The sequence below is a fragment of the Oryctolagus cuniculus genome, chromosome 13 (assembly GCF_964237555.1).
Source record: "Oryctolagus cuniculus chromosome 13, mOryCun1.1, whole genome shotgun sequence".
Classification (NCBI taxonomy): domain Eukaryota; kingdom Metazoa; phylum Chordata; class Mammalia; order Lagomorpha; family Leporidae; genus Oryctolagus; species Oryctolagus cuniculus.
In genome coordinates, this window is record NC_091444.1 from 63845271 (window position 1) to 63872994 (window position 27724).

Genomic DNA, 27724 nt, shown 5'->3' on the forward strand with positions numbered 1-27724 from the left:
GAAGTTTAACTATAAAGGCAGGGGGTTTAGGGGTGAGGGAGGCAGAAGAGGTATTAAAATTTAAATTCTTCATTTTTCATAGTGGGAAAGCATTAGATTACTTAGGATAGTTAATCACAAATAAACTTCAGGATATCATGTATTGAGATAATGAACAGCAGAATAATAGAAAAGGTCTAAAAGTATTACCTTTGAGGAAAAAAAAAAGTAGGGGATAAATATTTTTACTTTTCATTTTGTAATTTGCTTCACCAAGTACTATTCACACTCATATTTACATGACTATTACTTTCAAAATAAGCACACACAAACTCATTAAAATCCACAGTCCCTTACTAGTTTAAGAAAAACACTTCAGAAATTTTTATCCAATTTTTTCTTGTCTATATTGCATGTACTGAAGACTAACCTTCTATTACAGAATTTCAGACAAGATACAATTAATTAAACAGACTAAGGACCCACCCCAAATCCTTCTTAAACATGTAAAGATAGCAATATGCTGTATTTGTGTCACAACTGTCAAAATAGAACCACATCCATTATCTCATTTAATCTGCTGGAATAAACTTGTGAGAGCAGACTTCCGCAGTTAGTAAAATAAAACTCCAGAAAGCTTATTTAAAAGGCTTGTCATGCCCCAAAAGACACAGTAGGAAAAATTACATATAAGTAAGTTTAAAAAGATAATAACAATAAAAAGAACCACTTTCACAAGCACTGAAATCTGAAAATGGTTTCCAAATTTATGAGAATATAAAAGAAATAAAACTTAATAGAAATGGTTCACCACTGTGGAAAAATTTTGGTGGTTTTTAAAGAGTTAAACACGTACTTCTTAAAATTTAAACATACACCCACTATACAACCCAACAATCTCAATCCTAGGTTATTTTACTCAAGACAAAAAAAATCATACAAAGTCATATACCAGTAGTCAAAAACGAGGGACAGCTGAAATATCCATCAGCTATTAGATAAATCATGATCTAGTCACACCATAAAATACTACTCAGCAATAAAAAGGAACTAATGGTACATACAACAACATGAGTGAGTCTTCAAACTATTACTCCATGTTAAAGAAACCAAATGAAAAAGACTACATGTTGCATGATACCACTGGTATAAAAATCTATCAAAGTAAAACAGAGAAACAGAAAGCAGAGCAGTGGTTGCCAGGGTTGAGGGATGAGGACTGGACTACAAAGGGGCATGAAGGAACTTCCTGGGGAGATGGAAATGTTCCCTATCATGATTAGAATTGTCTATTACACCACTATTCATGTTAGGAAAAATTCATCAAATTGTAACTTAAAATTGTCTAACATTATTGTATGTAAATTTCAATTCAAAATGGCTGATGTAAAACTCAATAAATGGATAATCACACTTAAAACTAACAGCTTTTCAGAATACATATTACCTACAGACCTTCAAAGAATGTTAAAATCAGTATTTAAGACAAAACGTTCACCCAGAAAACATACATACAGCAATAAAAAAGTCCTGAAAATGGAACAGTCCTCTTCCTACTCAACTTGTCCATGAGGGTAAATAGCGGTTGCCTAGCAACCAGTCTACACTCTAGCTTTCTAATAAACACACTGACCACACAAGCAGGTGATCTCACAAATGATAAGAAAAGCTTTACACTGAAGAGTTCTTCCTTTATTAACAACAAAGAAAGCATGTGCTAATCTAAAGTACAGTGAACAATACTAAAAGTAAATAATAAAAAATTAAAATATGAAAGTAAACAAACATACACAAAAATCCTTGTCTTAATTTGGCCTTTTACTTCAGAACTCTACTTACCTAATTTATGAGGCTGTTTAGACCATGGATTTGTATGGCAAACACCTCCCCCTTTACTACTTTAAACCCTTTTCCTGCCATGATCCAAATTAGCTTAATTGGATATGTTATCTATATATTTAAATTATCTTAAATGCACACAGAATAGAACTTTTCTAGATATTAGATTATTCTAAAGGTATGTCTCCAGACTGTAAAATCTGTGAATACCACAGAAAAATGTAACACTAACTTTCTATAACATGTATGCACACAACATATCACAAAGTCAAACCTAACTTTTTAACTCAAAATCAAGAATTACTAAGAAATTCTAAATAACGAGCAAATTCCTAAACATTAATTCAATATAACTTCTCACTTAGTAGACATAGCACATCATGGTTTACTTTCACAGCATCAGCAAAAAGATCAGCTAGCAAGAGACCACTCACTGTTCAGCAGGCTTACCAACCATATTATTTTTGGTTTGTTGAGCACTTACCCCTCTTCTGAACCCAACCTTCTTTCACAATGGTAACATCGCTCATGATGGCTCCCTCTGAGCCCCCACCTTGAAGAAATGGTACTCTGTGATAGCAGCTTCAGGGTCTGGAGTCTGCTGCTGCTGCTGCCCTTCCCACTCTCCAGTGATGACTCAGCCTGGAAGGAAGTATTGAAGAAAGAATTTCTTTTTTTCCATTCTTGCAACTCACATAGCAATAACAAACAACTAATTCTTTGTAAATGTCTTCAACCGGCCTGACCTCGCATAAAAGTCTAGCTCTTCAAACTGGGGAACTTATTTTGAATGCACTTCCTTGGTCTTGTGACAGATTTCAAATCACAGAACAAGTTTTAACCTAAGAGGTTGCAACAAAATATGTCTTAAGAAAACCACTGTCGCACCAACACAAGTAACACAGAAAAATCATTCCATAGTGTGTCTGTTTAAGGTGACGCGGGAAGAGAATGAAACTTAAGTGAACTAAATCCCTACAATTTCAAAAACTGTTATAGCAGAGCAATTCTAACTATTTGTAACTACTGTACTTACAAAACAGGTGCCAAGAAACCGACGTGTATTCTTACTCTGCGTGTTCCAAGAAATATTTTAGGTAGATCACAACAAGTATATAATATAAAATCAGCTATTTTCTTAAGTAGACAAAGAAAATGATACAAAGAGAATACGAAAGTGGAAAAATTGCTGAATATTCAAGATGTGCCAAGAACTGCTACAGGTCCTTACACTTACTTTCCTCAGGTAATCTTCACACCAATCCTATTAGGGTACTGTTAAATCCATTTCAAAAATGAGGAAACTGAGGGGGGTTCACAGAGATTAAGCAGTTTGTCCGACTGCAACACAGCTAATAAATGATGGAGCCAAGATCTGAACCCAGGCTGTCTGACTCCTGAGCGCACATTCTTAGTTCCAAAACTACACTGCCTTAAGATAAAAAAAAAAAAGCCGGAGCAAAAAGTCCCTCTATTTGTGAAAGATAAGCCACAAATCAGGCATGAAGTTTTCAGGAAGACAATCCAAATGAGGAAACACAATAGTTTTCCCTATTTACAGCATCCATAAATTTAAAAAAATGTTGGGCTCAGATGGACTGTAATACCTCCTGGGACAAAAATCAGAACTATACAGCCCATGAGTCTTCATAAAATACCTCATAGTGTAATCAGCAAAATCCTCAAAATAGGCCTCATATATAGCAGCTGGGCTTTACAAGGCTATTACTGTCCCTTTTTACCTAAAAAGGAAAATGCTAGTTAAATTGAGTAAAAGCATTTCCACAGAAAGGGACCAAAAATGTGGTCCAGGTATACCATGTTTCATGGTCCAGGAACACAGGCATAATTTTTGGAAAACCAGAAAAATGAACAGCTGAACTAAACAACCATACTACTTTTAAATTAGGCAGAGCAGTAAGTTCAAGGTTAAACTCCCTCTTTAGTACTAAACTAGATTATATGTCTTTCTCAAATGCAAATTAAGTGCAGGGAGGGCCTCATCATTCAGCAGTCAGGAATCAAGACTAAATATCCTGTAAGCTGTCTCTATAGCCTGACAAGGATGTGTGGCTGAACAGAAGACGACCCCCTTGAAGGGCCAAAGGCAGTACCTGCACAGTTAAGACCAAGACTACTCAAAGTCATCACTGAGGAGTCTGTGGCTACAGAGAATCAAAAAGGCATATTAGAATCTAGGATTACCCTCCCAAACTATGTTTATCTGAATACTCAATTAGAGACATTCTGGGAATAGAATAAGGAAAAGAAAAACAAGTCAAATAAAGCCTAGAAAGAGTCTACAAGCCATGTCCTCAGAAAACATCACTACTAACACATTAGTGGCTCTGAAAAACACAGGTAAAACTTGGTTTACCAGGGCCAGCACTGTGGCAGAGTAGGCTAAGCCTCCGCCTGCAGCACCAACTGGTTTGAGTCGCAGCTGCTCCACTTTCAATCCAGCTCTCTGCTATGGCCCAGGTGCCTAGGCCCTGCACCCATGAGGGAGACCCGCAAGAAGCTCCTGGCTTTGGATCGGCCCAGCTCCGGCCATTGTGGCCATTTGGGGAGTGAACCAGTGGATGGAAGACCTCTCTCTCTCCCTCTCTGTCTGTAGCTCTGCCTCTCAAATAAATAATCTTAAAAAAAAACAAAAAACAAAAAAAAACAAAAAAACTTAATTTACCCCAGCAAAGACTAAACTTATTACTACCATAGAAAATGGTTATGTAACACAAGACAAGATCCATTTCACTATTAAAAATGGGCAAAAGCTCTCCTCCCAGGCCAACTAGGTAATTAACGGAAGTCAACAGGGTGTTTCCCAAGGAGGTTCACACCTTCTTTATGATGTACCCCGTGTGAAGAGATAGGTAGGTCTAGGACTCATAACTGGAAAGGCCTTAAAGCCCACCTGATTGTCATCAGGCCTCTTCTGTCAGTTTCTATTTGCCTCTCAATTGGAAAACTTATTCATGTTTAGACAGCAGCTTTCTTAGGTCCTCTTTGTTCTAGATCCTGTCTAGCCCACTTGGGGCCTCATTCCTTTATAATCATAGCCTTGGGGCCAGCGCTGTGGCTCTCTTGGCTAACCCTCGGCCTGCGGCGCCAGCATCCCATATGGGTGCAGGTTCTAGTCCCGGTTGCTCCTCTTCCAGTCCAGCTCTCTGCTGTGGCCTGGGATAGCAGCAGAAGATGGCCCAAGTCCTTGGGCCCCAGCACCCACATGATAGACCGGGAAGAAGCACCTGGCTCCTGGCTTTGGATCAGCACAGCTCTGGCCGTTGCAGCCATTTGGGGAGTGAAACAATGAAAGAAAGACATTTCTCTCTCTCTCTCTCTCTCTCTCTCTCTCTCTATCTGTAACTCTACCTGTCAAATAAATAAAAATAAAATCTTAAAAAAAATCATAGTCCCTACTCATACATCAATGGCTCTACTCCTGACCTGTGTGTATTGATGGTCCTCTCCCCCACTTAATGTGTATGATTGTTCAGAATTTTCTCCACAAACCCCTCTACCTACAAAAGATAAATGGCCTTTCTCCTTGTCTTGGTTATGATCTGCTTTAAACCACATCCATCAACAGTCTTCACAAGAGTCCAGAGACCCCCCTCATTTCCTCTCCTCTATGAAATCCTCTGATTCGTTAATGCCACTCTTAGGATCATTCGTTGCTATTGTCACCCTGTCTTTCATACTACAGTGTCTGTTGAAGTGTTTACAGGAGTTGATAATGGAATGAACCAAGGCCCTCACCAACCAGGCAGTCAAGCAAATGCTGCTACAGGGACATACTCGGCTCCCCACCCAGGAGACAGCAGCTTGAGACGTCACCCCATGCCAGCACAAAGTACCTCGTCTCCCCATGTCAGCAGGAAGTAGCTCTAAAGACAGATCGTCGGCCAGCGCCGCGGCTCACTAGGCTAATCCTCCACCTGTGGCGCCAGCACACCGGGTTCTAGTCCCGTTTGGGGCGCCAGATTCTGTCCCGGTTGCCCCTCTTCCAGGGCAGCCCTCTGCTGTGGACAGGGAAGGCAGCGGAGGATGGCCCAAGTACTTGGGCCCTGCACCCCATGGGAGACCAGGAGAAGCACCTGGCTCCTGCCTTCGGATCAGTGCGGTGCGCCGGCCGCAGCGCACCTGCCATGCCGGCCATTGCAGGGTGAACCAACGGTAAAGGAAGACCTTTCTCTCTCTCTCTCTCTCACTATCCACTCTGCCTGTCAAAAAAAAAAAAAAAAAAAAAAAAAAAAAAAAAAGACAGATCATCATCCCTCTACCCACCCTGGACTTCTGGGATAATGTAACCCCATAGAACTCTTGTTTTATAACGAAAATGTTAGTAAAAGTTGCCCCTCTTCCAGGCCAGCTCTCTGCTGTGGCCAGGGAGTGCAGTGGAGGATGGCCCAAGTGCTTGGGCCCTGCACCCCATGGGAGACCAGGATAAGTACCTGGCTCCTGCCATCGGATCAGCGTGGTGCGCAGGCCACAGCGCGCTGTCCTCAGCAGCCATTGGAGGGTGTGAACCAACGGCAAAGGAAGACCTTTCTCTCTCTCACTGTCCACTCTGCCTGACAAAAAAAAAAAAAAAAAAAAAAATGACGCAGTCTTATCTATGGCGTGATCTACACCCTGGACACCATCCTAGGCTCTAGCCCCCACCACCATTGCTGGACGCCAGGTGATCCCATGGCCCAACCACCAGTGTCAGCTCCACCCCCACCCTAATAGGATTCGCTGCTTCTACTTTCCTGCCCACTCCCGAGCAAAGGTTTAACAAGACCTGATTCTGAACACATGGCTCTCCCTCACGCTCTTGATTTCTCTTAAGCTCTGTTTTCTTCTTCGCCCCTTCCCTCCAGTCTGTGGAGTTTCAACCAATAAACCCTTTCCCTTTAGGAAAAAAAAAAAATGGGAAAAACAAAACAGAACAAAATCTCTAGTAAAGAATCCTATCATTTTCATCTGACTGATATCCTAAAGAACTAAACATGGTCAACTGGATATACAATACAGAAATGGACAAAGTGAAAGTATTAATTTCTTAACAGTACATAAACAATCTTATTATTTTATTTTATTTTTTTAAATTTTTTTTTGACAGGCAGAGTGGACAGTGAGAGAGAGAGACAGAGAGAAAGGTCTTCCTTTACCGCTGGTTCACCCTCCAATGGCCGCCACGGTCGGCACACCGCGCTGATCCGATGGCAGGAGCCAGGTACTTATCCTGGTTTCCCATGCGGGTGCAGGGCCCAAGGACTTGGGCCATCCTCCACTGCCTTCCCGGGCCACAGCAGAGAGCTGGCCTGGAAGAGGGGCAACCGGGACAGAATCCGGCGCCCTGACCAGGACTAGAACCCGGTGTGCCCGCGCCACTAGGTGGAGGATTAGCCTAGTGAGCTGCGGCGCCGGCCATAAACAATCTTAAGTTCAACATTGGGAGCACTCATGCAAAATGTCTTTACAGAGCTGCACTGTAGCCATTCTCTTCAGTGGCACATGCAGCAAAAGGCCTAACATCTATTACGATCATTCTTGGTTTCAGACTATAAACCTAATATAACCTGGGTAAAGCCAATTAATAATCATAAAAATATACATGCAATAAACACACACAAATCACATGCTCTCCTATTAAAATGATCTATACTATAATATCTCCATAAAGAAATTATAGAAGGGCAGGCATTGTGATACAGCAGGTTAAGATGCTGATTACAATGCCTGCATCCTATATCAGACAGAGTGCCTGTCTTGCCTCAGCTTCCTGCTAATGTGCCTGGAAGGTAGGTAATAGCTCAGGTACCTGCGCTCTTGCCAACCATGTTGCCTATCAAAATGGAGTTCCTGGCTCCTGGCTTTTGCCTGGCCCGGACCCCAGCTACTGAAACACTTAGTAAGTGAACCAGTAGCTGGAGGATCTCTCTGTATCTCTCACTCTCTGTGTCGCTCTGCCTTTCAAATAAAAATAAATTATAGAGGGGCCGGCATTGTGGCCTATGTGGCAAAGCTGCTGCCTGCAATGCAGGCATCCCATATGGGCACTGGTTCAAGTCCTGGCTGCTCCATTTCCAAACTGGGAAAGCGGTGGAGGACAGCCCAAGTCTTTGGACCCTGCACCCTTGTGTGAAACCAGGAAGAAGCTCCTGGCTTTAGATTGGCCAGTGATTGCGGAGTGAACCAGTGGATGGAAGACCTCTCTCTCTACCTCTCTACCTCTCTCTGCAATCTGTTTTTCAATAAATCTTTTAAATAATATAAAATAAAAAAATGAAACTGTCACCAAATTCTATTCATATTCATAATCTCAGCTTTAAAATTGCTCTTGGGTCGCTACTGGCTAAAATGATAACATCCTTTGAAAGTAATCTGAGTTAGGATCAATAAACTAGAAATAAATGCAGTCATCTACATGTGAAAATGCTCTTGACTCATTAAGCCATAACCCATGTGCTTTGACTTTATGTTCCTGCAATGGCTCTCTGCTCCACTCAGTCTCCCCTAACTAAACACACTAATCTGCAGGTTGAGGTGGGACTCTATCATGTGTTTCCTGGGGTAGAGCAAACTTCATCTCCTCCCACAGTCCTAACTTCTCTAAGACTAGGTTCTACCCAATGAGCTGTAACTGACAAAATTTGGTTTATTTCTCTCCAAAAACCTACTGTATTAAACATTTCATTGTTGGATAATCAAAATATTCCCATTCTTATAAAAGGTTTCGCACAAAATTCTTGGCAGATTCAATTTATAATTTATAAGGCAGTTAAGCTAAAGGTATCTTCACTCAGAATTGACTGAGAATTTGATAACTGCATTTGAATGTCATTTTACAATTTACAAAACATTTCACATCTTTTACTTCACTCTATCACAATGTAATTTAATAAAGCAATGTGTGACAGTGCCTGGCAAATGGAGAGATGCTCAACAAATATGGCATAAATAAATGAATGGAGGAATGAAGATGCAGCTTTAGATAAAAATAATAAACAGGCTAGGCAAACAAACGTTGTAATTCAACAAGGAGAACAGTACTATGCCTTCTTAAAGAAAAAAACTGAACTTAAACATTATGGAAATACCTGTAAAGAAACAATTTGAATTATAAGGAATGCTCTTCCCTGTTCATTAAAGGATGTTTCTTCTGTACTGCCATTAAGTCCAAGGACTAGAGCATATTAAAATTATCCTTTTTGACATTTCTTGAAAATTTTTGCTAAGATCATTAAGTTTCAACTCCAAACAAAACAAGCATCAACATTACCCAATTTTATGGAGACAAAAAGCAAAAAAATTGGATATTTTCTAAATGATTTTTGAAGAATTTTAAAAAGACATTTGTTTACTTAAATGGTAACTAACTGCTCAATTTTAATCAAAGAAAGTTCTTCAAATATCTTTTAAGACAGTCACTCAAAAAATATGTAACATACATATTTTACTCAGTCAACAAGCAGACTGTCTACTCTGTGATAAGACTACACTCAGCTACAGGGAAGCAGACAAAACAAAATATTTTTTAAAGATTTTTCCAACCCTACAACATAAATTCTTACCAAAGAGCTTTCACATGTATCATCCTATTTGACTCTAAAAACAAATTTGAGCAGTAGCTATTCTATCCACGATTCTGAATCTAGGAAAACTGTCACCAACCACTGCTCATGACATTTTTTCCCCACAATCACAAGTTAATGACAAGTAAAAAGAGTGACTACCTGCAATTCAAGCTTTCTATCAGATTGAACTCTCAAAAATATGTAATTTAAAAATGGAACCAACATGTGCAGAGTTCTGAACACTGCTGTATCAAATTATTTTTCAAAAGTCCAGTAGTGTTTATAAATTAAAAATTAAATAAAACTAAGGCTTCACAAATGAAATTATAACAAACTATCAAACTTCATTATCAAAAAATCAATTTTTTTCAAAAAAGTGCAGTGTTTTTAAATAAATGAAAAATATAACTGAGGCATCACAAATGAAATTATAACAAAAGACAAAGTAGTTGACATAAAGTCAAAAGTCACCCAGAAATTATTTTTATAATTAAGAACAAAAGTCATAGGTTAGCAAATTTCAGTATGTTCATTCCTAAGTTCTAAGTCAGAATACAATTCAATAATAAACTTTCTCTAAACTACAAATCTGGGCTGTAATTAATACCATGTAGAATGCATTTTTTTCTGCTTCACAGCTTTCTATGTACTCTATAGATGCTACCCAAACTGACTTAATAAAGAACTAATGTTCAAATATGACAAAATGTTACAACTTTGATATACAAATGCTTGTCAAGAGCAACCACAATTTAATTTTATGGCACTTTCTTATTTCAAAAAGCAATTAAAGTTAATATATGTCATAATAAATATCCAGGGCTATATCAAACTTTTAAAAGGATTTCTGGGAAAGGAAGCATACTAAAGTGTAGAGAAAATTCAAGGCAACTTGCTCTGTACTTCAAATAATTCTAAGTCTATCCCTTTGAAGAGTTGTTATCATATATAGCAAAAATATATCCTACATGGAAGTGAACCACATAAACTATGCATTTTGGGTGTTTCCTCCCTTCAGAGTACAGTAACAAACTCTATGGGATTCTCTTAAAGCCCCTTCTATAGCTATCTTCACTGAGATCCAGACTATTATGGCAAAATATCCAATTAAGCATGGGTGAATTCCCTAACTTTCAGATAAAGTATCAGTTCTTCTAAACTGCCCGTTCTTAAAAATTAACTCTATAAACTTTAAAATATATCTCAAAAAAACCACAAAGTATTTCCTCTCCTTTTCCCCTACTCCCATTTAGAGCATCTGAATGCCATTTTCAACCAATATGCCATTATTAAAAATAAAAAAGCAACTTGTATTAGGTGATACGTTTAATATTCTAATTTGAAACAACCAAGAAAATACTTATTCAGTTCCTCTGCTTCACATAATCCACTGAACAAGCTACTGATAAATTATCCCTTCCATTTCCCATGTAGAGTGTGGCTTGTCTCTGCATGAAGGCATCCCTAACAACATGCATAGGTTGAGGTCTGCTGCTGAAGAAATTTCAGTTGCAGTTAGCCGTATTCTCCTAAGATAACAAGTAAAAACCTACAACCTGCCTTGCAGACCTCCCTATTACAAAATGGGGGAGGGGGCCTACATATACATAAAATGCAATTGGATATATGGCCCATTAAAGATGAGAATCAGCTTGACCAGCTTGACAGGCTTCCCTCCAGATTAAAGGAAGAGTTAACCAGTAAGTAAGTATGGAATCATGTAACAAACTTCATCACAATAGTCAATCAGAAAGGGCACTGGACAGACCAAGAAACCCGGGTCTCTGTTCCCAATTCTGCCCCTTCAAAGTGATGCTGTATAAGGTCACTCTAATGCTCTGTCCCTGCTTCCTCAGCCATAAATTACAAAGTAGAGCATTAGAAAAGCTCTTCTATTTCATATATAGATGGCATCATGGGTGATAGTATTGCGAGTACACACAGCTCCTGTCCTCAAAAACTTAGTATATAGTTTGGAAGATCAAACATTCAAACAAAATCTGTGCTAAACTCCACTACTGGCAAAACACCACCTTCCTTTCCCCCAAATATAATCAATCTTCCTTAACATGAGGGAAAGCCTCATGTGAAAATATAGTGCTTTCTTCTAGTAACCCTCCTTACTTTCCCCTCAAAATACTAGCAAAATATAACATTTAGGGATGTGAAATATCAACAATATCAACAGAGTACTGAAAAGAAATGGAACTAAAAATCACATCTACAGGTCAAGAATAATACATTAATGGGTTCACAAGCTAGGATTTGAAGATTATTTGGCAGGGAAAATGACCTTCCATCTAATCTGATGAAAGACTATGCTGCTACAGGGTACACAAGCATTTGAAGCATTGAATTTGGCATTGGAAACAACTAAAATGAAAAGCAATGTTAATGGGTCAATTTTTTTTAACTATATTAACTTGATTCCATGGAAATTGTTGTACTAAATTATCTAAATTTAGCATTGTGATTTGGAACTCTTGTGTAAGTAAGTTAAGGAACTCACTAAAACAAAAAGTATTTCAGCATTAGGAAAGTTGAAGTACATTTTTATACTGCCACAGTCAACGCGTCTCTCAATAGAAAATCACTTTCAAAAGTATAGCAGAAGTTGTAAAGATTAGATGAATTAATACATGCAAAGCACATTCAACAGTGCCTTGAACACAAGGCAAGGGCTCACAAGGCACTGGCTGACCTTAACTCAAAACTGAATCTAGCCCTATCATACACAAAAGATGAGGATAAAACATTTCTTAAATCATTAGATCCAGACTTATCTTTCCAGAAAAGTGCAGGCTGTGTGAAACCAGTATTTAGCATACCAAAGCACATGCTATAGAGTTACCAAAAGAGCAATTTTAAATTATTTAAATATTTTAGCAGAAATTTACAAAAAGTATTTGCACCATCGATTTATAAAATCCAAGTCAAATTACAGAAGTGACGTTGTCTAAAAATGAAATGGTTTCCTGTCCTTGGATTTTGTTGCTCAAATCTAAACTTTAGTTTTTAAAGCTGCAAATTTAATCACAATATAAAGAATCTACAAAATCATGATAAAAATCTAACACACTGTTAACAGTAATTGCCTTATCTTCTCAAGGCTAAATTGTTGAAAGGTTAAACAAGAAAAGAAAGTGTAGCATCTTTTCACAAAACACATGCAAAGGTTAAGTAAGTGCTAAACTTCCACAAAATCAATTTAAAAAATAGGTTCCTCTTCATAAAGAAACCCCAACAGTTGGAACTTTACATGTGTTTCATCAAAAGCTAGAGTTTAAAAATCCTAAGTACTTACTACTCTGCACCACACTCTAGGCTAAGTACATCTGTCTCACAATAAATTTAACCAGTACATGTTTATTTAGAGTTGGAGTGATTTGCAAAACAAATTCTCTAATGACAGTAATCCTCAATGAAAAGTAAATATTAGAAAGTTATTAGTCAAACCATCTTCCTAGCATACAGTTCACACTCAGTATTTGTTAAGTGAGTGAAACCTTATTTAAAAACACTTTACATCTATAAAATAACTTAAGAGCCCTCTGACATACACATGTTAAACTGGGAAGTCGGAAAACAATTCACTAATCATTACAAAAAGACAAACTGGAGGGGACAAAGTGAGTTTAACAGTCCTCACAAGTCCTACACAATTACTTTACACTACATACTAGTTTTAAAATGCTGTAAGAAAACACAGCACTGCAACTACACAATACAAACATTAAAACTGAAAACTAAAACTGTACAACCATCTAAATGCCAACGTTGGCTCATTTATTCCACAGATGCACTCCCCTTGCTTTAAAATCAGAAGTTCAAGCCAATCAAAGACACTGGGGTCAACCCCAGTAACAAAAACAAAAAGTCGATCTTCAAATACAATTTCCTCTGTAATCTTTCAATGTCAAGATTATGGGTTGTCTCAAGAAAAAAATGTACAATCCTGACACATATTTTGCACAGAATTGTGTCATATACCTTGGAAAACTAGCAATTCACTAATAAGGAGACATTTCAATAAAGATGCTGTCATGTCTCAGACCACCTCCTGTAGTATTTGTGTTCATTTTGCACAGATTTTGCAAATGATGCTCAATTTCTGAAGACTAATCTCCATTTTCTAAACCATCTTTATTGGGTTTTTCTACTCTGGGCTTTGTATTCCATGTATTTTAATTTCAAAATCGAAAAGCTGTGGTTGTTTAGTAATTCATGTCTACTACAAGATAGACTATGACCATGCATTACCAAATATGAACACGTGTCTCAACTGATGACTTGAGACAACTGGCAATGGACCAACTGCCAAAGCCATTATTTCATATCCTGTAACTTAAAGATGAACTTAAAACAAAGTGCGGGGATCTTAACAGGTACTAGAAATGAACCAATATGCACAGCTTTCACTTTTGGATTTCTACCTGGAAACTATCGATTACAACCTACCCGGCTTTCAACCAAAATACCACAGTGGTGAAACCAGTTGTTTTTCTTTTTCTTTGATGGAAGAAAAGGGAGCATCCTATGACTTACGGGTAAGCACCCCGTCTGCTTTCAGATCAACAGTAAATACCACTAGTGGAAAAAACCTGGCCCCAAAGAGATTCAGTAGCTCTAGCCTAACCGTAGATTCCCGGGAAATCCCAAACAAGGGTGACCCCGCCTCGGCGTCAGGGTGAACGCCGCAGCCAGCGAAGCTGCAACTTTGGGCTGGGTAGGGCCCCACCAGCATCATGGCTGATGCAGCCCGATGCGCAGGAGGAGGTGGACGAGGAAGAGGCTGGTTTGTTTACTTGCAGCCTGAGCCGCCGCCGCCGCCGCCAGCGGCGACAGCATCAGTGGATCAGCCAAACCCAGCATCTTCCGCACATTTCTATTCTTAGCACACAACTCCCAAGCGGATCAAAACCCCACTACTATTAAAAACACAGACGAGCGCGCTACCCACCCCCCCGACACACACACCCACCCCACCGGTGCCGTCTTTTCCTGTGCGCCGGCGGCGGCGTAGGGTGGGAGAGGAAGGAGACCCCGGGGCGAGGGGGGGAGGGGGGACGCCGGTGCATCCTCGCCCTCACCCCACCCCACGCGCAGACGGCCCCCTCCCCCAACCCAAACACCGACCCCGGGCGCCGCACGCATTACATAACCTCGCCGCCACCCCCGGTCCGAGCGGCGCCCCCTCCCCACGCCGCACGGCCCCGCCGGGGAGGGGCGAGGGAAGGAGCGCGAGTTGCGCAGAGACAGGAGGCGCCGGGCCGGGGCAGCCCAGACACAGACGGTACCGCTAGGCCGGGAACACCCTCCCCGGCCCCCTGCGCACCGCCGCCCCCCAGCTTCCTCCGGAAAGCGAGGGGGTGTCGGTGTCATCCGCGCCGGGCATCCCCCGGCCTCCCCAACCCACACCCAGAGCCGCCGGCGACCCAGCCCCCGCCCACGCCCCCGGCGCGGTGACAACCCAGACGCCCCCGCCTCACCCCACCCCCCCGCCCGAGGGAGGCAAGAGGGAGGACCCGGGCCCGGGGCCCGCGGGGAGTGCAGGCGAGGCGGGGAGGGGGCGAGAGTGGGGGGCGGTGGCTGTTACCTGCAAAGGCGGCGGCGGCGGCGGCCCCGGCCCCGCAGCTGCTCGGGCGGCGGCGGAGGATGGAGTTGGGGGGCGGGGGGAGGAGAGGGGGCGACTCGGGGGTCCCCCCTCCCTCCTCCTCCCCTCCTGTCCTCCCCCCACCCCGCAGAGCCTCTGGCTCCCTGGAGCCCGGTGCGGCCCGCGGGAGGGCAGGCGAAGGGCTGCAGGGGAGGGAGGGAGCCGGCCGGGCCGGGCCGCGGAGCTGGAGCGGGAGGAGGAGGAGGAGGCGGCGGCGGCGGCGGCGGCGGGAGGGGGAGGGCGGAGGGAGGGCGGCGGCGGGGGGGGGGAGGAGGCGGAGACTCTACATGGGAATCGGATATCGGCTACAAATTCAATTCATCACCAGAAAACACCGCTCGGGCGGGGGCCGGATCTTGCCGGCGGGGCGGCCGCAGGCGGAGGCTCCGAGCCCCCAGGCGCGCCCTGCGCGGGGCGAGGGTCCGCGGCCTCCTCTCGAGGGCCGCGCCTCGCCCGGGAGACCCCGCCGCCGCCTCCTCCCCGCCCCCTCCTTCCTCCCTCTTGGGGCCGCCGCCGATCGGTTCTCGCCGCCGCCGCGGGGCTTGTTGTTGACTTTGAGGAAAACTCCTGACGTCAGGGGCTGGCTCTCGGCGACTGGCGGGAGCGGCTTCCCCGCGTCCCCGGCCCTGCCCGCCGCCTCAGCTCCCCTCCTTGCCGGGCCCTGGTCCTCAAGGCTTCCCCGCGCCCCCCAAACCCGCGGCGCCCGGCGCCCCCTCTCCTCTCGCGAGAACATCCCCCCAGCCAGCCAGAGCCGGGAGCGGGGGCAGTCATTCCTGGGCGGGAAGTTCTGGGTTTCCCCCGCGCCCGCGTGGCCCTTGGCGGGCACCCGAGGCCGGCAGCGATGGCTCCCCTCCCGGCGCCTTCCGCCACGCACCCGCCCGCCCAGGCTGCAGACCCCGCGCCGCACGGCCCGGCCTGGCGCAGCCCACGGCGGCTGCTTGCGGAGGTCGCGCCGCGCTCGAGGGCCCGCACCTGGAAGCCCCCGAGGTGGGCGGTGCCCAGTGGGGAGGGAGCCCCGGCGGCGTCGAGCGGGTCGGGAAGGCGTCTCAGCCACAGCCCCTGCGGGAAGAGGGTTCCGGGTCGTTACTACTAAGCGCTAAACCAGACCTAATTTGTCCCCGGGACGTTACCGTCCAGCCCAGGAACACCTCCCCGAAGGGCCCCCCACACTGCTGGCTCTCATGCTGTACTGGCTATATTGGGATTATAATTCACCCCTAAAATCACACCCCTTTGGGGGGATATTAGTTTTCATTGACTTTGGGGCAGCCATGATGTATTAACACTCACAACGACCATACCAGAAAGCGTTTCTTTCGAAGTTCATGGCTTCTGCGAATATTTGATAATAGATTGTTTTTTTTGCAAAGTGGCCGTATTTACCATCCATTACGCTCCAGAAAGTTTACTTTTTCTTAGGCCATGTTTTATCGCTTCTGGAAACATCTGGCAAACACTAGTAGTCTGCCACGCGGCTCCAGTCTTGTTTATAATACCTGTTATTTGTTCCCCCTGCAAGATTCTTATCCATACCTTTGCCTTCTTTCCGTACAAAAGTTCCTTCTCCTGATGGTCGCTCGTCTGCTTGTCCATGTGCCGCCATCACCTGTGATGAAAGTCTTTCTGTATCCCCTGGTGTTTCTTAATCTTAATCCATCTAGGTCCACGTCTTTTCTCTCTTAGAAAATGCACAGGAATAGGTAACCTAATAAAAGGGAAAAATTTTCAGAGATGTTTCAATTCAGTTTTTCACATTCATTAAGAGACACCTGTTTCCTTGACCCTTCTAGAACAGAGTTTGCCACGTTAGGATACACAATTCAGCTCAGACTAAAGGTCTCTGTTGCTGCTTTACCGTATTTTCCAGCATGGAAAAGGCTGATTAATAAACATAGATGGCTAATTCTCCTCATTTTCACCATGTAGAAAATAAACATTCATCAGACCTTGAACATTAGCTACTGGCAAAATGATTTGGCTACAGATTTTTTGCTGTAAAATACAAAAATGGATCCAATTTGGTTCTGTAGTAGCCCAATCCACTTTAAGAAAACAGTCCCTCAAAACAGCAGCACTAGGAAGAGTGTCAAGCTCTTTCAAATGTTTAACTCTGAGAGTTATTGTGATATTCCAGATTATTAGATACCTCCTTTCAATAAGATTTTCACTTTCGACATATTTGTGAGAACTAAATTTATCTCATGAATATTTATCCTAGTCTCATCAGATTGTATTAAATCTCAGCTGGATGAGATCCTAAGATTAAGTATTATATAAATCAGAATGGATCATATACTCTGAAAAACTGTCAACTTCAGCTCTATATTTGCTTTTGTACTATAGTAGTTTCATAAATTTCTGTAACAAAAGCACATGAGATTTTATTACAGATTATTATTAATTAAGCTATTGTTTATTGAAATAGCATCAGACTTTCTCTTAGACTTTGCCATTACAGTTTGGCAGAATCTGCCAGTTGTGCTACGATAGTACTGCATAGAGGGGGCATATTAGATTTCTCCTCGTTTTTCTTGTCCTCGTATCCCAGTAACATGGGGTGCAACAGTATGTTCTTCCATGGGAATTCCAAGAGAAAGCCCTCATTCTTTATTAAGCCAGATGTTCTTAAGATTAACATGTTTCTATAGTGGTTTTATTATACCTTTAAGGAACATGTTCAACTCTTCTTTATACAACCAATGAGTAAATTAGATACTGAAAGCTGTTTCTTGGTACTTCTACCATTTCTTGTGAATAACTTAAACAAGAAGGCACATTTAGAATTCTAAGACATAAATGTCTTAATCCATTCAGGCTGCTATAACAAACTACCATACCCTGGATTGCTTATGGACAATAGATACCTATTTATCCCTGTGCTGGGGCTGGAATCCAAGACCAAGGCACTGGCAAATTTGGTGTCTGGGCCTCTTTTATAAAGGCACTAATTCCATTCTTCAGGGTTCCTTCCAAGGCATGTCTCCCAAAGGCCTCCTCCCCCTCCCCAGCCCCAATTACCTTGGAGGTTAGAATTTCAACATCTGAATGTGGGGGAGCTCACAGACCAGAGCATCAGGTCCCAAAATGTAAGTTGCTGCTTCTCTGTCTCAATAGAAAGGGTGTTTTGTCTTAGGACAGCGTGTAGCACCAAGTAAGCACAGAGTCTATGTGTGTTGAATAAAGTGAATGAACAAGCAGATGTACAAATTGTGCACTATGTGCAGTTTCTACAGTGCTCTCCTCCTAGAGTGCAAAACAGTTTATTGGGGAGAACATAACACACTTCGGAGCCTTGGCAGACCTGAGCTCAGATCCTCTCTACATACTCTGTATCTTCTCAGGCAACTCGCTTCATTTTTCTAAGCCTTGATTTCCTCATCTGTGAAAGGACAATTACAACTACTTCAACAACTTACTATACAAACTAAGTTTTATAAAATCTTGGTACCTAAAATACAGTGTGAGTGATCAGCAAGCTAAATTCCTAAACCGTAAATGTGAATATATTCATGTTAATATAACATTAGCTACTACAACAAACAAGAAGAAAAGCCTAGATTGGCACATAACAGTGGAACTGTATCTCTCATTCTTGTAAAGCACTGAATGGCAGGCAAGTCTCCACTGAACATTAATTCATGATCCCAAGTTTCGTCCACGTTAGAGCTCTGATAATCACAACATCAAGTTGGCAGATGGGGAAAAGCATGAAGGATTGCTCAAGGAAGAGTGTATGTACATCACTTCCACTCACATTCCACCAGTTAGAATTCTCCCAAGCCGTCTCCCAGCTAGGCAGACCATGCAATGGAGTATAAGTCAAGAAGCCAAAGACTGAACAGCTAGCCAGTCTCTCCCACACTTGGCTTCTGAAACAACTATGGTAAGTCTACAGCTGTAATTAGTGAATATCCTAGATGACTGAAGGTGTCCCCCCAAAATTTATGCCTAACCTCAAGTTATTATTAGGTGTGACCTTAAAGAAGTCCATAGGTTGCATGGGTGGAAACTGCAAGAATGGGATTAGTGACTGTATAAAAAGAGACAAGAGCTTGCTTCCTCCTTTCTCCTTACTTTCTTCCGTGGGAAAATACATGAAGAGGGCTGTCACAAACCCGGACCTGAGCCTGCACCACACACTGACTGAGCGGGCAACTTGATCCTGGACTTCCCAGCATCTAAAATTGTGAGAAATAAATTTCTGTTGGTTAAGCCACTAGTCTGTATTTCTGTATTAGCAGGCCTAAATAAGACATAGACCAAGAGTCCATTGCAATAATTATCAATACTAATTCTTTTTTGGTTCTTCACAGATTTTTTTTTAAAGCATAGACCGTGTGCCTGCATTGACACATGAAACTGAGTTACTTAAAGCCCTGGGAAAACTTTCCTCTTTTTTCTTTTTCTTTAAAGATTTATTTATTTGAAAGGCGGGGGGCGGGGGGGGGATCTTCCATCCACAGTTCACTCCCCAAATGGCAGATCTGAAGCCAGGAGCCTGGAGCTTCCTCCGGGTTTCCCATGTGGGTTCAGGGCCCCAGGCACTTGGGCCATTCTCCACTGCTTTCCCAGGCACATTAGCAGGGAGCTGGATTGGAAGTGGAGCACCTGGAACTCGAACCAGTGCCTATATGGGATGCCAGCACTGCGGGCGGCAGCTTTACCCGCTACACCATAGCGCTGGCTCCTCCTCTTTATCATTGTCAGGTTTTTTTTCATATAATATTACTATAGTATGAATGAAAATTTTTCTTATTCCCATTCTCACTGTCTCTCTTGGACAACTACGTGTGTTAGCAGCTTGAGTCATCTCTCAACGTTATACTTAATGTTTCAGGACAGGTGGGTTGTAAAAAAGTTACTGATCTCAAATAACTGCTGTTAATTAAAAAGCCAGAATTCATGTTTGAATTCCAAAGCAACAAGTATATATAATTATTATAATAAACTGGATGGTAGAATCACGGTATGTGGTAAAAATAATACATACCTAATAATCTCAGAGCCTCATTTTAGCATATAATTTTAACTTTCTGAGGTGGCATGCATTTCTAGTTGTTTCAGAATTTGTTCTGTGGAGACTGAATTTTGCAATGCCACAGCCAGCAGTGAAACAATAGTAGTAAATTTCCAACCCTCACATGGGTAATTACGTCTACTCCTTCCTCAGTTGTCTCATGTAAAAACAATCCGCAACGAAAATAAACCCCAGAAAGTTTCACCATCCATTTAAAAACAGTTTCTACTAGTAATGAAAGAACTTTGTACAACATGAAATCTATACCTGCCTTTTTTCTTAATCTATTATGAACTCTTTCTATTGTTAATTCTATACTATTTCATCAGGCAATACTGATTTTTTTTTCAGGAGGAAGAGATTCAATTTTAGAATTTTTCTATTGATCTTTAGTTACTAGACAGAATGATGGCAACTTTATATTTCAAACAGCATCTCAATTCAGTATTTAGGTTTTAACCAAAACTCTGAATTTGATTTAAGATTCAAGCCTTCTTAGGCTAAAAGCTTTAGGAGGACAGCAGGCAGGCTCAGCTTCTCTAGTTCTCCATCCTGTCTTCCTCTTCCATTCCCATCAGTCTCTGGGCTGAGCACAAAACAGCCCCTACCCGGCTGGTACCTTTGTCGATCAGCTTTGCACTCTCTCAGCACACAGAACTGGCTATGTGATTTGCAGAGCTGGATGCAAAATGAAAATGCCAAGCCCCTCGTTGGAGAAGAATTAAGAATTTCAAGACAGTAACAACAGCAGTGAACCAAGTGCTACACACATGCAAGGCATGTGCATGAAACTGCTGACATGTGCTTATGGCTGCCTGTCCAGGGACTGTCTGGAGAGTTACCTCTGGGCTTCTGTAACTCCAGTTCCTATGACGTGGGCAATGCACCTTTTCCTTCAGGCTGCACATGATTACCCCTCAGCATCTGTCTCCTCAGCCCTATGGGGGTCTCTCTGTTGGACTCCTCTCACCGTCTACCAGGTCTCCTCTGCAGAACTCAAGATGGCTCCAGGCCAGTTCTTTTTCTCCCCTGAGACTTTGGACCACGGGAAACATTCAAATACACTTTGCTTGGCATATGGTTCTCTCCCTCTTGGTTTGGCCATCGAGATAGTTGGGTAGCTTATTTCCCTATTTTCTGAGTGGAAGTCAGACCCCAGTCCTCAGAACCTCTCACCCCCAAACACAGGACATTCCAGACTCTCCACATGGAGGTCCATGGAAGCTGCCTGGCTGAAGAGCATGCTCCACTTCCTCCCCATTGAGGGTAAGGAGCACAGCCCTCCCTCACTTGGGTACTTCATGGTAAATAAAGTAAATTATGTTTGTTTTGGTGCAAAAAAAAATTGAAATCCATGCACAGGAGGGAGTCTTCAACAAGCCTATAAAAATGTATATTATGAAAAAATTATGCATGGATTTAGAAAAAATTTGCACCAAGATATACTTATCCTTTCATTTCATTTTTCCACAAACTTTTAAAAGTATTCTCACACTTACAATCCCTTCATAAATCTATCTAGAATTTTCTGCACTCTTTTATATTCTTAAGGTGGATTAGAACATGAGAGTTATAGACTAGCTTTTAAACAATGTGCTTCCATAATAATGACCTACCCTAAATTTCATAGTCTTTAATCTTGGGATTTCAGTTAAAATTTCACTTTTAAGCTTATTCTTAAATTTGTTTGAGAAGCAAAGAGACAGAAAGAAACAGAATTCCCATCTTTTGGTTTCACTCCCTAAATCCCCACAATGGCTAGTTTGGGTTGGGGCCAAAGCCAGAAGCAGAGAAAGCAAGTCAGGTCTCCCATTGGGTGGCAGGAACCCAGTTACTTTAGTTATTATTGCTGTCTCCCAGGGTCTAGACTGGTGGGAAGTTGGAGTATTTAGGAATCAGATCTGGGAATGGAATCTAGGCACTCAGATGTGGGATACAGGCATCTTAATTAAGCTAAATACTCACTCCCTGAAACTTCAATTTTAAATTCCTATTGAAAAGCATATTCTTGCTGTGGCATAAATATTTTTCTGTTTCTTATTTAGGTGAGTGTTCATATGTATAAAACAATTATCAACCATTACCAAATAAAATATATTTGGGTTAACAGGTGTTCAAGGCACAAAATTAATTAAAATAATATTTTCCCTACATTTGTTTGTATTTCTGTTTGAGAAATATGTGCCAACAAATTGCCTTTTTATACACTATTACCTACGTTAGTGGTATTATGTATTTTTAGGAACTCTTGTCCTTGTTTAATCACCTCAATTTTTTTTTCCTTAAAAATTTAACATTGAACACTATAAAATTTTATGTCTGAGGATCCTATCATATAGATGCCACAAAATCAAAAATTAAAGAATAGAATTACAGTTTGTACAAGAGCTGGTTGCTTGAACAAAGGATATGTTGAGGCATTGAATCACAAATCCGATGAATTTATTTGTATAAACAATTCAAGGCTCACATGATTCCCATTACTGTCTTCCTTTGTTCTGAATCAAGATACTAAAACTTCATTGAAAGACTGGATTTTGATGTCTAGTTTAAACTCCTTAACTTTTTCTGGCTCCATTCAAATTGCTCACATTATGAACTGCACCTACGAGGTTTAGAGAATCACAGTTACTAAACACATGTCACACTTCCCTACTTTCAGTCTCTTTCCATCGCTCATATTTTGGAAAATTATTTCCTTATAAGCCATTTCTTCCAAATTTCTGAGAAAGTCATTCAGTTACAGGATGTGCAGAACTCTTACTCATGGGCAGAAGCTTTTGAGGTAATCCATTAGGGAGAGTGTGTGAAGAGTGAAGAAAAAAGCAAAGTCTCCAACTTGTGTAACTCTTTAGTGATGAAGTGCCATAATCAATTTGTTCTCAAATGTCCAGTCAGGGCTTCATAAAACTTATCTGCATATTTACCTAGACCCATTGTCTTCCCTGACAAAATGTTTTAAATTTCTGATTGATCGATCACAGGGCACACAGTTTAATGTGAACTTCATCTTAGGTTCATGCAGTACAGAGGTGTAAACACAGGTGTGAGTACAACATGGAGCCTACTTGCAAGATGCCCCATGTGTATTAGAAAACAACATAAATAAGCACTGTAATGCAAATAAGTGCTGCAATAGAAACATGAATGAAGGGATATGAGAACACACCACACGCAACAATTAACAGTGGGAGGGGAGGAAATGAGTCAGGTCATCCTAAAGAGAAGTTAATGACATTTGAGCTGAGAGTTAAAGAGGTCAGAAGTTGATCCTTCAGGGCAGGGGCGGGGCTGGGAGGGGGAAGGAGAGGACATTCCAGGCAAGGAAAAGAACACCAAAAAAGGGAAGAGAGTGACATCGGGACTCCAAAGTAGAAGATAAGCTCAAGGAAGGTTTTAGTGGCATGAGGACATTTGAGCTGGACTTGAAGAATGATTGGGAGGGGAAAGAAGACAATGTGAGTGCAAGAGCAGCAGCAGAGAGAGAAACAGAGACTCTCCAGCTCAATTTATGAGGCACAATGCCATGGTCAGATGGTGGGCAGAAGGCTGGTGAAGGGTGAAGAATGAAATATAGAGCCCAGAATTCTCCCTTTCTAGCACTGGGAGGAGGCATGGAGTATGTGTGTGTGCTCTGTGGTGGTTATTGCTTATTTTGGAAAAGGGAGTTGTCAAGAGGCAAGATTATGAAGGGATAAGAGACAATCAGCCATTCTGGCTATAATGAAGAAGCTGAGCTAACTTGTTAAAACGGAACTACACCTGTGAGACTTCCAGTTCCCTACAGCACTACACACAGTAGCTAACATGATTGAATGCTCACTCTTTACTTACTAAACCCTCTCCCCAGCATTAACTGATTTAGCGTCAGAGGCATTCAGAGATCTGGAAATCTGGAGGCCTGACAACAAGACTTGATTGAAGAACAGGTCTGCTTCGGAGCATGGTGTCCATGGCTTGGAGCTGCAATGTGATATTGAGCCTGGGTTGGAGGAGTCGGGGTGTCAGCCAGTGGTTCAACAGGTTAGGCCATCGCTTGTAATGCTGGGATCCCAAACACAGTGCCCGTTTGAGGCCGGGTGACTCTGGTTTCCATCCAGCTTCCTGCTAATGTACTTGGTAAGGCATCGTTAGATGACCCAAATGCTTTAGCTCCTGCCACTCACTTGGGAGACCCAGATGAGTTCTACAGTCCTGGCTTCAGCTTGGCCCAGCACTGGCTGTTGCAAACATTTGGGGAGCGAACCAGCAGATGGAAGATCTGTCTCTCTATGTATCACCCTGCCTTTCAAATAAATAAATACATCTTTCTTTAAAAAAAAAAAAAAAGGAGTGAGCCTGAGGAAGCATTCACTTCAGAGGGCAGAAAGAGGTGGTGAAAATAGTCAGAGAACAGGAGTTATGAAAGCCAGGCTAGGGAAGAATCTCAAAGGGGGGGGGGGGCAATACTGAGCAGTGTGTATCGTACACAGAAGTCAAATAAAAGATAAAATCTGATAAATGCTTACTGAATTTTACAATTTGTTCCCGTGGCTGCAGTGGTTTCATGGTTTAATGGAGTTAGAAGCTTCATTGAACTGAGTTAAAGAGAAAATGGGCCGGAGCCGCGGCTCACTAGGCTAATCCTCCACCTAGCGGCGCCGGCACACCGGGTTCTAGTCTCGGTCGGGGCGCCGGATTCTGTCCCCGTTGCCCTTCTTCCAGGCCAGCTCTCTGCTGTGGCCAGGGAGTGCAGTGGAGGATGGCCCAAGTGCTTGGGCCCTGCACCCCTTGGGAGACCAGGAGAAGCACCTGGCTCCTGCCTTCGGACCAGCGCGGTGCGCCAGCCGTGGCGGCCATTTGAGGGTGAACCAACAGCAAAAAGGAAGACCTTTCTCTCTGTCTCTCTCTCTCTCTCACTATCCACTCTGCCAGTCCAAAAAAAAAAAAAAAAAGGCAAATTGAGGAAGAGGGGATAGTGGAGAGATGGCAGGAAGAACTCATATTTATCAGAACTTTCTAGGAGCCAAGCTCTGGACTGGTACCAGAAATGAAGCAGGACACTACAGAGGGTCAGTGACCTTCAGTGGTTCAACTTCCCATTAACTTGGGACGATACAAAAGCAGCATGCATTCCGCAGAAGGCGTGCTTGCAGTTTGAACTTGGATCTCTGCCCAGGCTAGCAAGATGCGGTGCGATCCTGTCCCACAGTGCTGAGTAGCGGCAGTGAATGCAGCTCCCAGTCAGCCACGTGATCATCAGGTGAAACAAGTGATGCTCTACAGGGTCCCCTGTCACTAAGCTATAATGTTTGGTAGGTTGGATGTATTAAATGCATTTTCAACTTAGGGTATTCTCAACTTAACAACAAGTTTATGAGAACATAACTGCATCATACATTGTATTAAAAATACACTGTATTTTTAAGTAGTCACCGTAGCCCTTCTCAGCCATTCAATGAACTAGAAGATCCTCCAGGAAGGGATGACTGGAGAGAGGTGGAAAAAAGGAGCCCTTTCCTAGCCTTTTGGTTTCAAAAGCCCAGCCCACAATGGGGAATAGAAATTTAAGTTAGGGCTCCAAACTGCACCTTAGGGAGAGCAAGTAGTTTTGTAAGAACAAGGTTTCGTGTACAATGTACACTGCAACATCAGAAAGGATCCTCAGGCTAGTGGGATGAAGAGACTGCAGGAGTAAACAGGAAGGGTTTCAGGGGAAGATTCAGTTCCATGCCCTGCCTGTGTGGCCAGCAGGAGTGAGAAAAACGAGCCAACAATACGACAGGCTCCAGAATTCCAAAAGAAGGACGTTGTGTTTCCTTTCCTTGTGAGAGCCTGGCTGCAGTGAAGGACAAGACACAGACTTGTCCTCATAGTTTATGAAAGCATGTAGGCTCCACCTAGTCTCCCGGAGCCCAGTGTGCCCTGGGAAGCAACCCAGTGATTCCTTTGTGACCAGAATTTCTGAGTTTACTCAGGGCTTTAGGCAGACGCATGAGACTCCCGTGCTCTACCGTGGTGCAGGCTTAGCATTGCAATTCCTGCAGAGCAGCAAATGGAAATGAAGGGACTGAGGGACAGCTCAGCAGTGTGACTTTCAAGAACCAAAAACCAGGGGGCCACCGAGATGACTGACATCTCAGAGTGCCAGTGTTTGTGCTTACTTACAGCATATGTGCCAGTGTTTGCTACTTACAGCACATATACTAAAATTGGAATGAGAATGCCAGTGTTCAAGAATAACCAGGACCAGTAGCTCGCTCTAGTCAGACGAATTGCCACCCTATAAGCCATTCACCCAACCATTTCTCTCCCAAACTTCATCACAGCCTCAAGCAGAAAGGATGTTTCAACCCCCCTGCGAACTGGAGGTTCAAAATAAAAATGAAGTTGAGTTCCAGAACTAAAGCTACATTTCCAGCACTCTTGAGTTGGGAAATTAAATTCAAGCCCACTGAATCTATTCTGTGATATGATATTTCATCCTCATTGCAACTTCATAAAATAGAAATTAGCACCCCCGGATTACAGATGATGAAAGAGGTTCAAAGAAGTTAAGAAATTTTCCACAGACTAGAAAGTGATGAAGCCGGGACTTACACCAGGGTCTGCCTCACACCACCGGGGCTGTTCTTCCCACTAGATCACTTTGCTCTTCCAAGTTTCTTGCTGTAAAACACAAAAAGGGGTCTGATTTTTATTCTGTGGTAGCCCCACTCAATTCTTGTTTTCATCTAGGTCTCCCATGTGGATGGCAGGGACCCAAGTACTTGAGCTGTCACCTACTGCCTCCCAGGATATGCTTTAGCAAGAAGTTGGTCAGGAGTGGAGTAGCACATCCCCATTCCTGCCTTCCTACATCCATGTGGATTAAAGCACCACTTCTGGCCTCTCCCCTCCCTACTCCCTCTTCCAGAGATTTACCTGATGGAGGAGTAACTGGGTCCTTAGCCCATTCTGCAGTCCCTCTTTGTGGAGGATAAGTTGGGCCAAATGCTTCTCCCATACCCAAAGAAGACAGCCCTGTGGGAGTGATGTGATTTTCTGATTCTACAGCAAGGATCAACAACCTCACCTGTCTACAGGCCTTATGCACATATCTCCAAAGCAGCTTTTACTAATCTAGAGCTGATTTAGCTTCCAATGCCCATCTTTTCTTTTTTTTTTTAATTTAATTTATTTGAAAGGCAGAATTACATAGAGAGAGAGTGACAGACATACATAGAGAGGTCTTCCATTTGTTCCCCAAATGACCACAACAGCCAACACTAGGCCAAGCCAAAGCTAGGAGCCAGGAGTTTCTTTCGAGTCTCCCATGTGGGTACAGAGGCTTAAGCACTCAGACTGTCCTCTGCTGCTTTTCCTAGGCCGTTAGCAGATAGATGGATTGGAAGTGGAGCATCCAGGACTCGAATCAGCGCCCATATGGGGTGCCGGTGCTGCAGGAGGCAGTTTAACCCGCTACACCACAACACTGGGTTCCACACCTGGGTTCCATATTCATGGGGCAGAGGGCAGTTATGGTACTTTACCATGTAGCAGTTTTGGAAAGGAAAGGAGCACAATTTAGTGTTTGGGTGAAGAATTACAAAGAGGAACAAGGAATATGAAAAATAAACATGATGTCAAGTATAAGATAAAGAAAATGTAATAGTTCCAACATTTAGAAAATGTCCATCAACTCTAGTCCCA

The 27724-nt window shown here is 42.7% G+C and overlaps 1 protein-coding gene and 1 long non-coding RNA gene across 6 annotated transcripts in view; one reads left to right on the plus strand and one right to left on the minus strand.

The window, feature by feature from the left end:
* The window catches only part of AKT3 (AKT serine/threonine kinase 3), a 307020-nt gene extending 290845 nt beyond the window's left edge, over positions 1-16175 (minus strand). For 3 of the 5 annotated variants that reach the window (XR_007909725.2, XM_051820802.2, XM_051820800.2), the window contains exons 1-2: positions 14980-15118; positions 2303-2460 (exon numbers count right to left, since the gene is read on the minus strand). Coding sequence is in view for 3 of the 5 variants with exons in the window: in XM_051820802.2 (XP_051676762.1) it covers positions 2303-2348 (46 nt within the window). In the remaining 2 variants the exon portion in view is untranslated. Of the gene's footprint in view, positions 1-2302; positions 2461-14979; positions 15119-16008 lie in introns of those variants that run through there. The other 2 variants (XM_070055614.1, XM_051820804.2) reach the window with 2 other exon arrangements.
* Positions 13208-27724, plus strand: part of LOC138844987 (uncharacterized) — a 31966-nt gene continuing 17449 nt past the window's right edge. Inside the window, exon 1 of the long non-coding RNA XR_011381542.1 lies at positions 13208-13930. This is a non-coding gene — a long non-coding RNA (uncharacterized lncRNA). The remainder of the gene's footprint in view (positions 13931-27724) is intronic.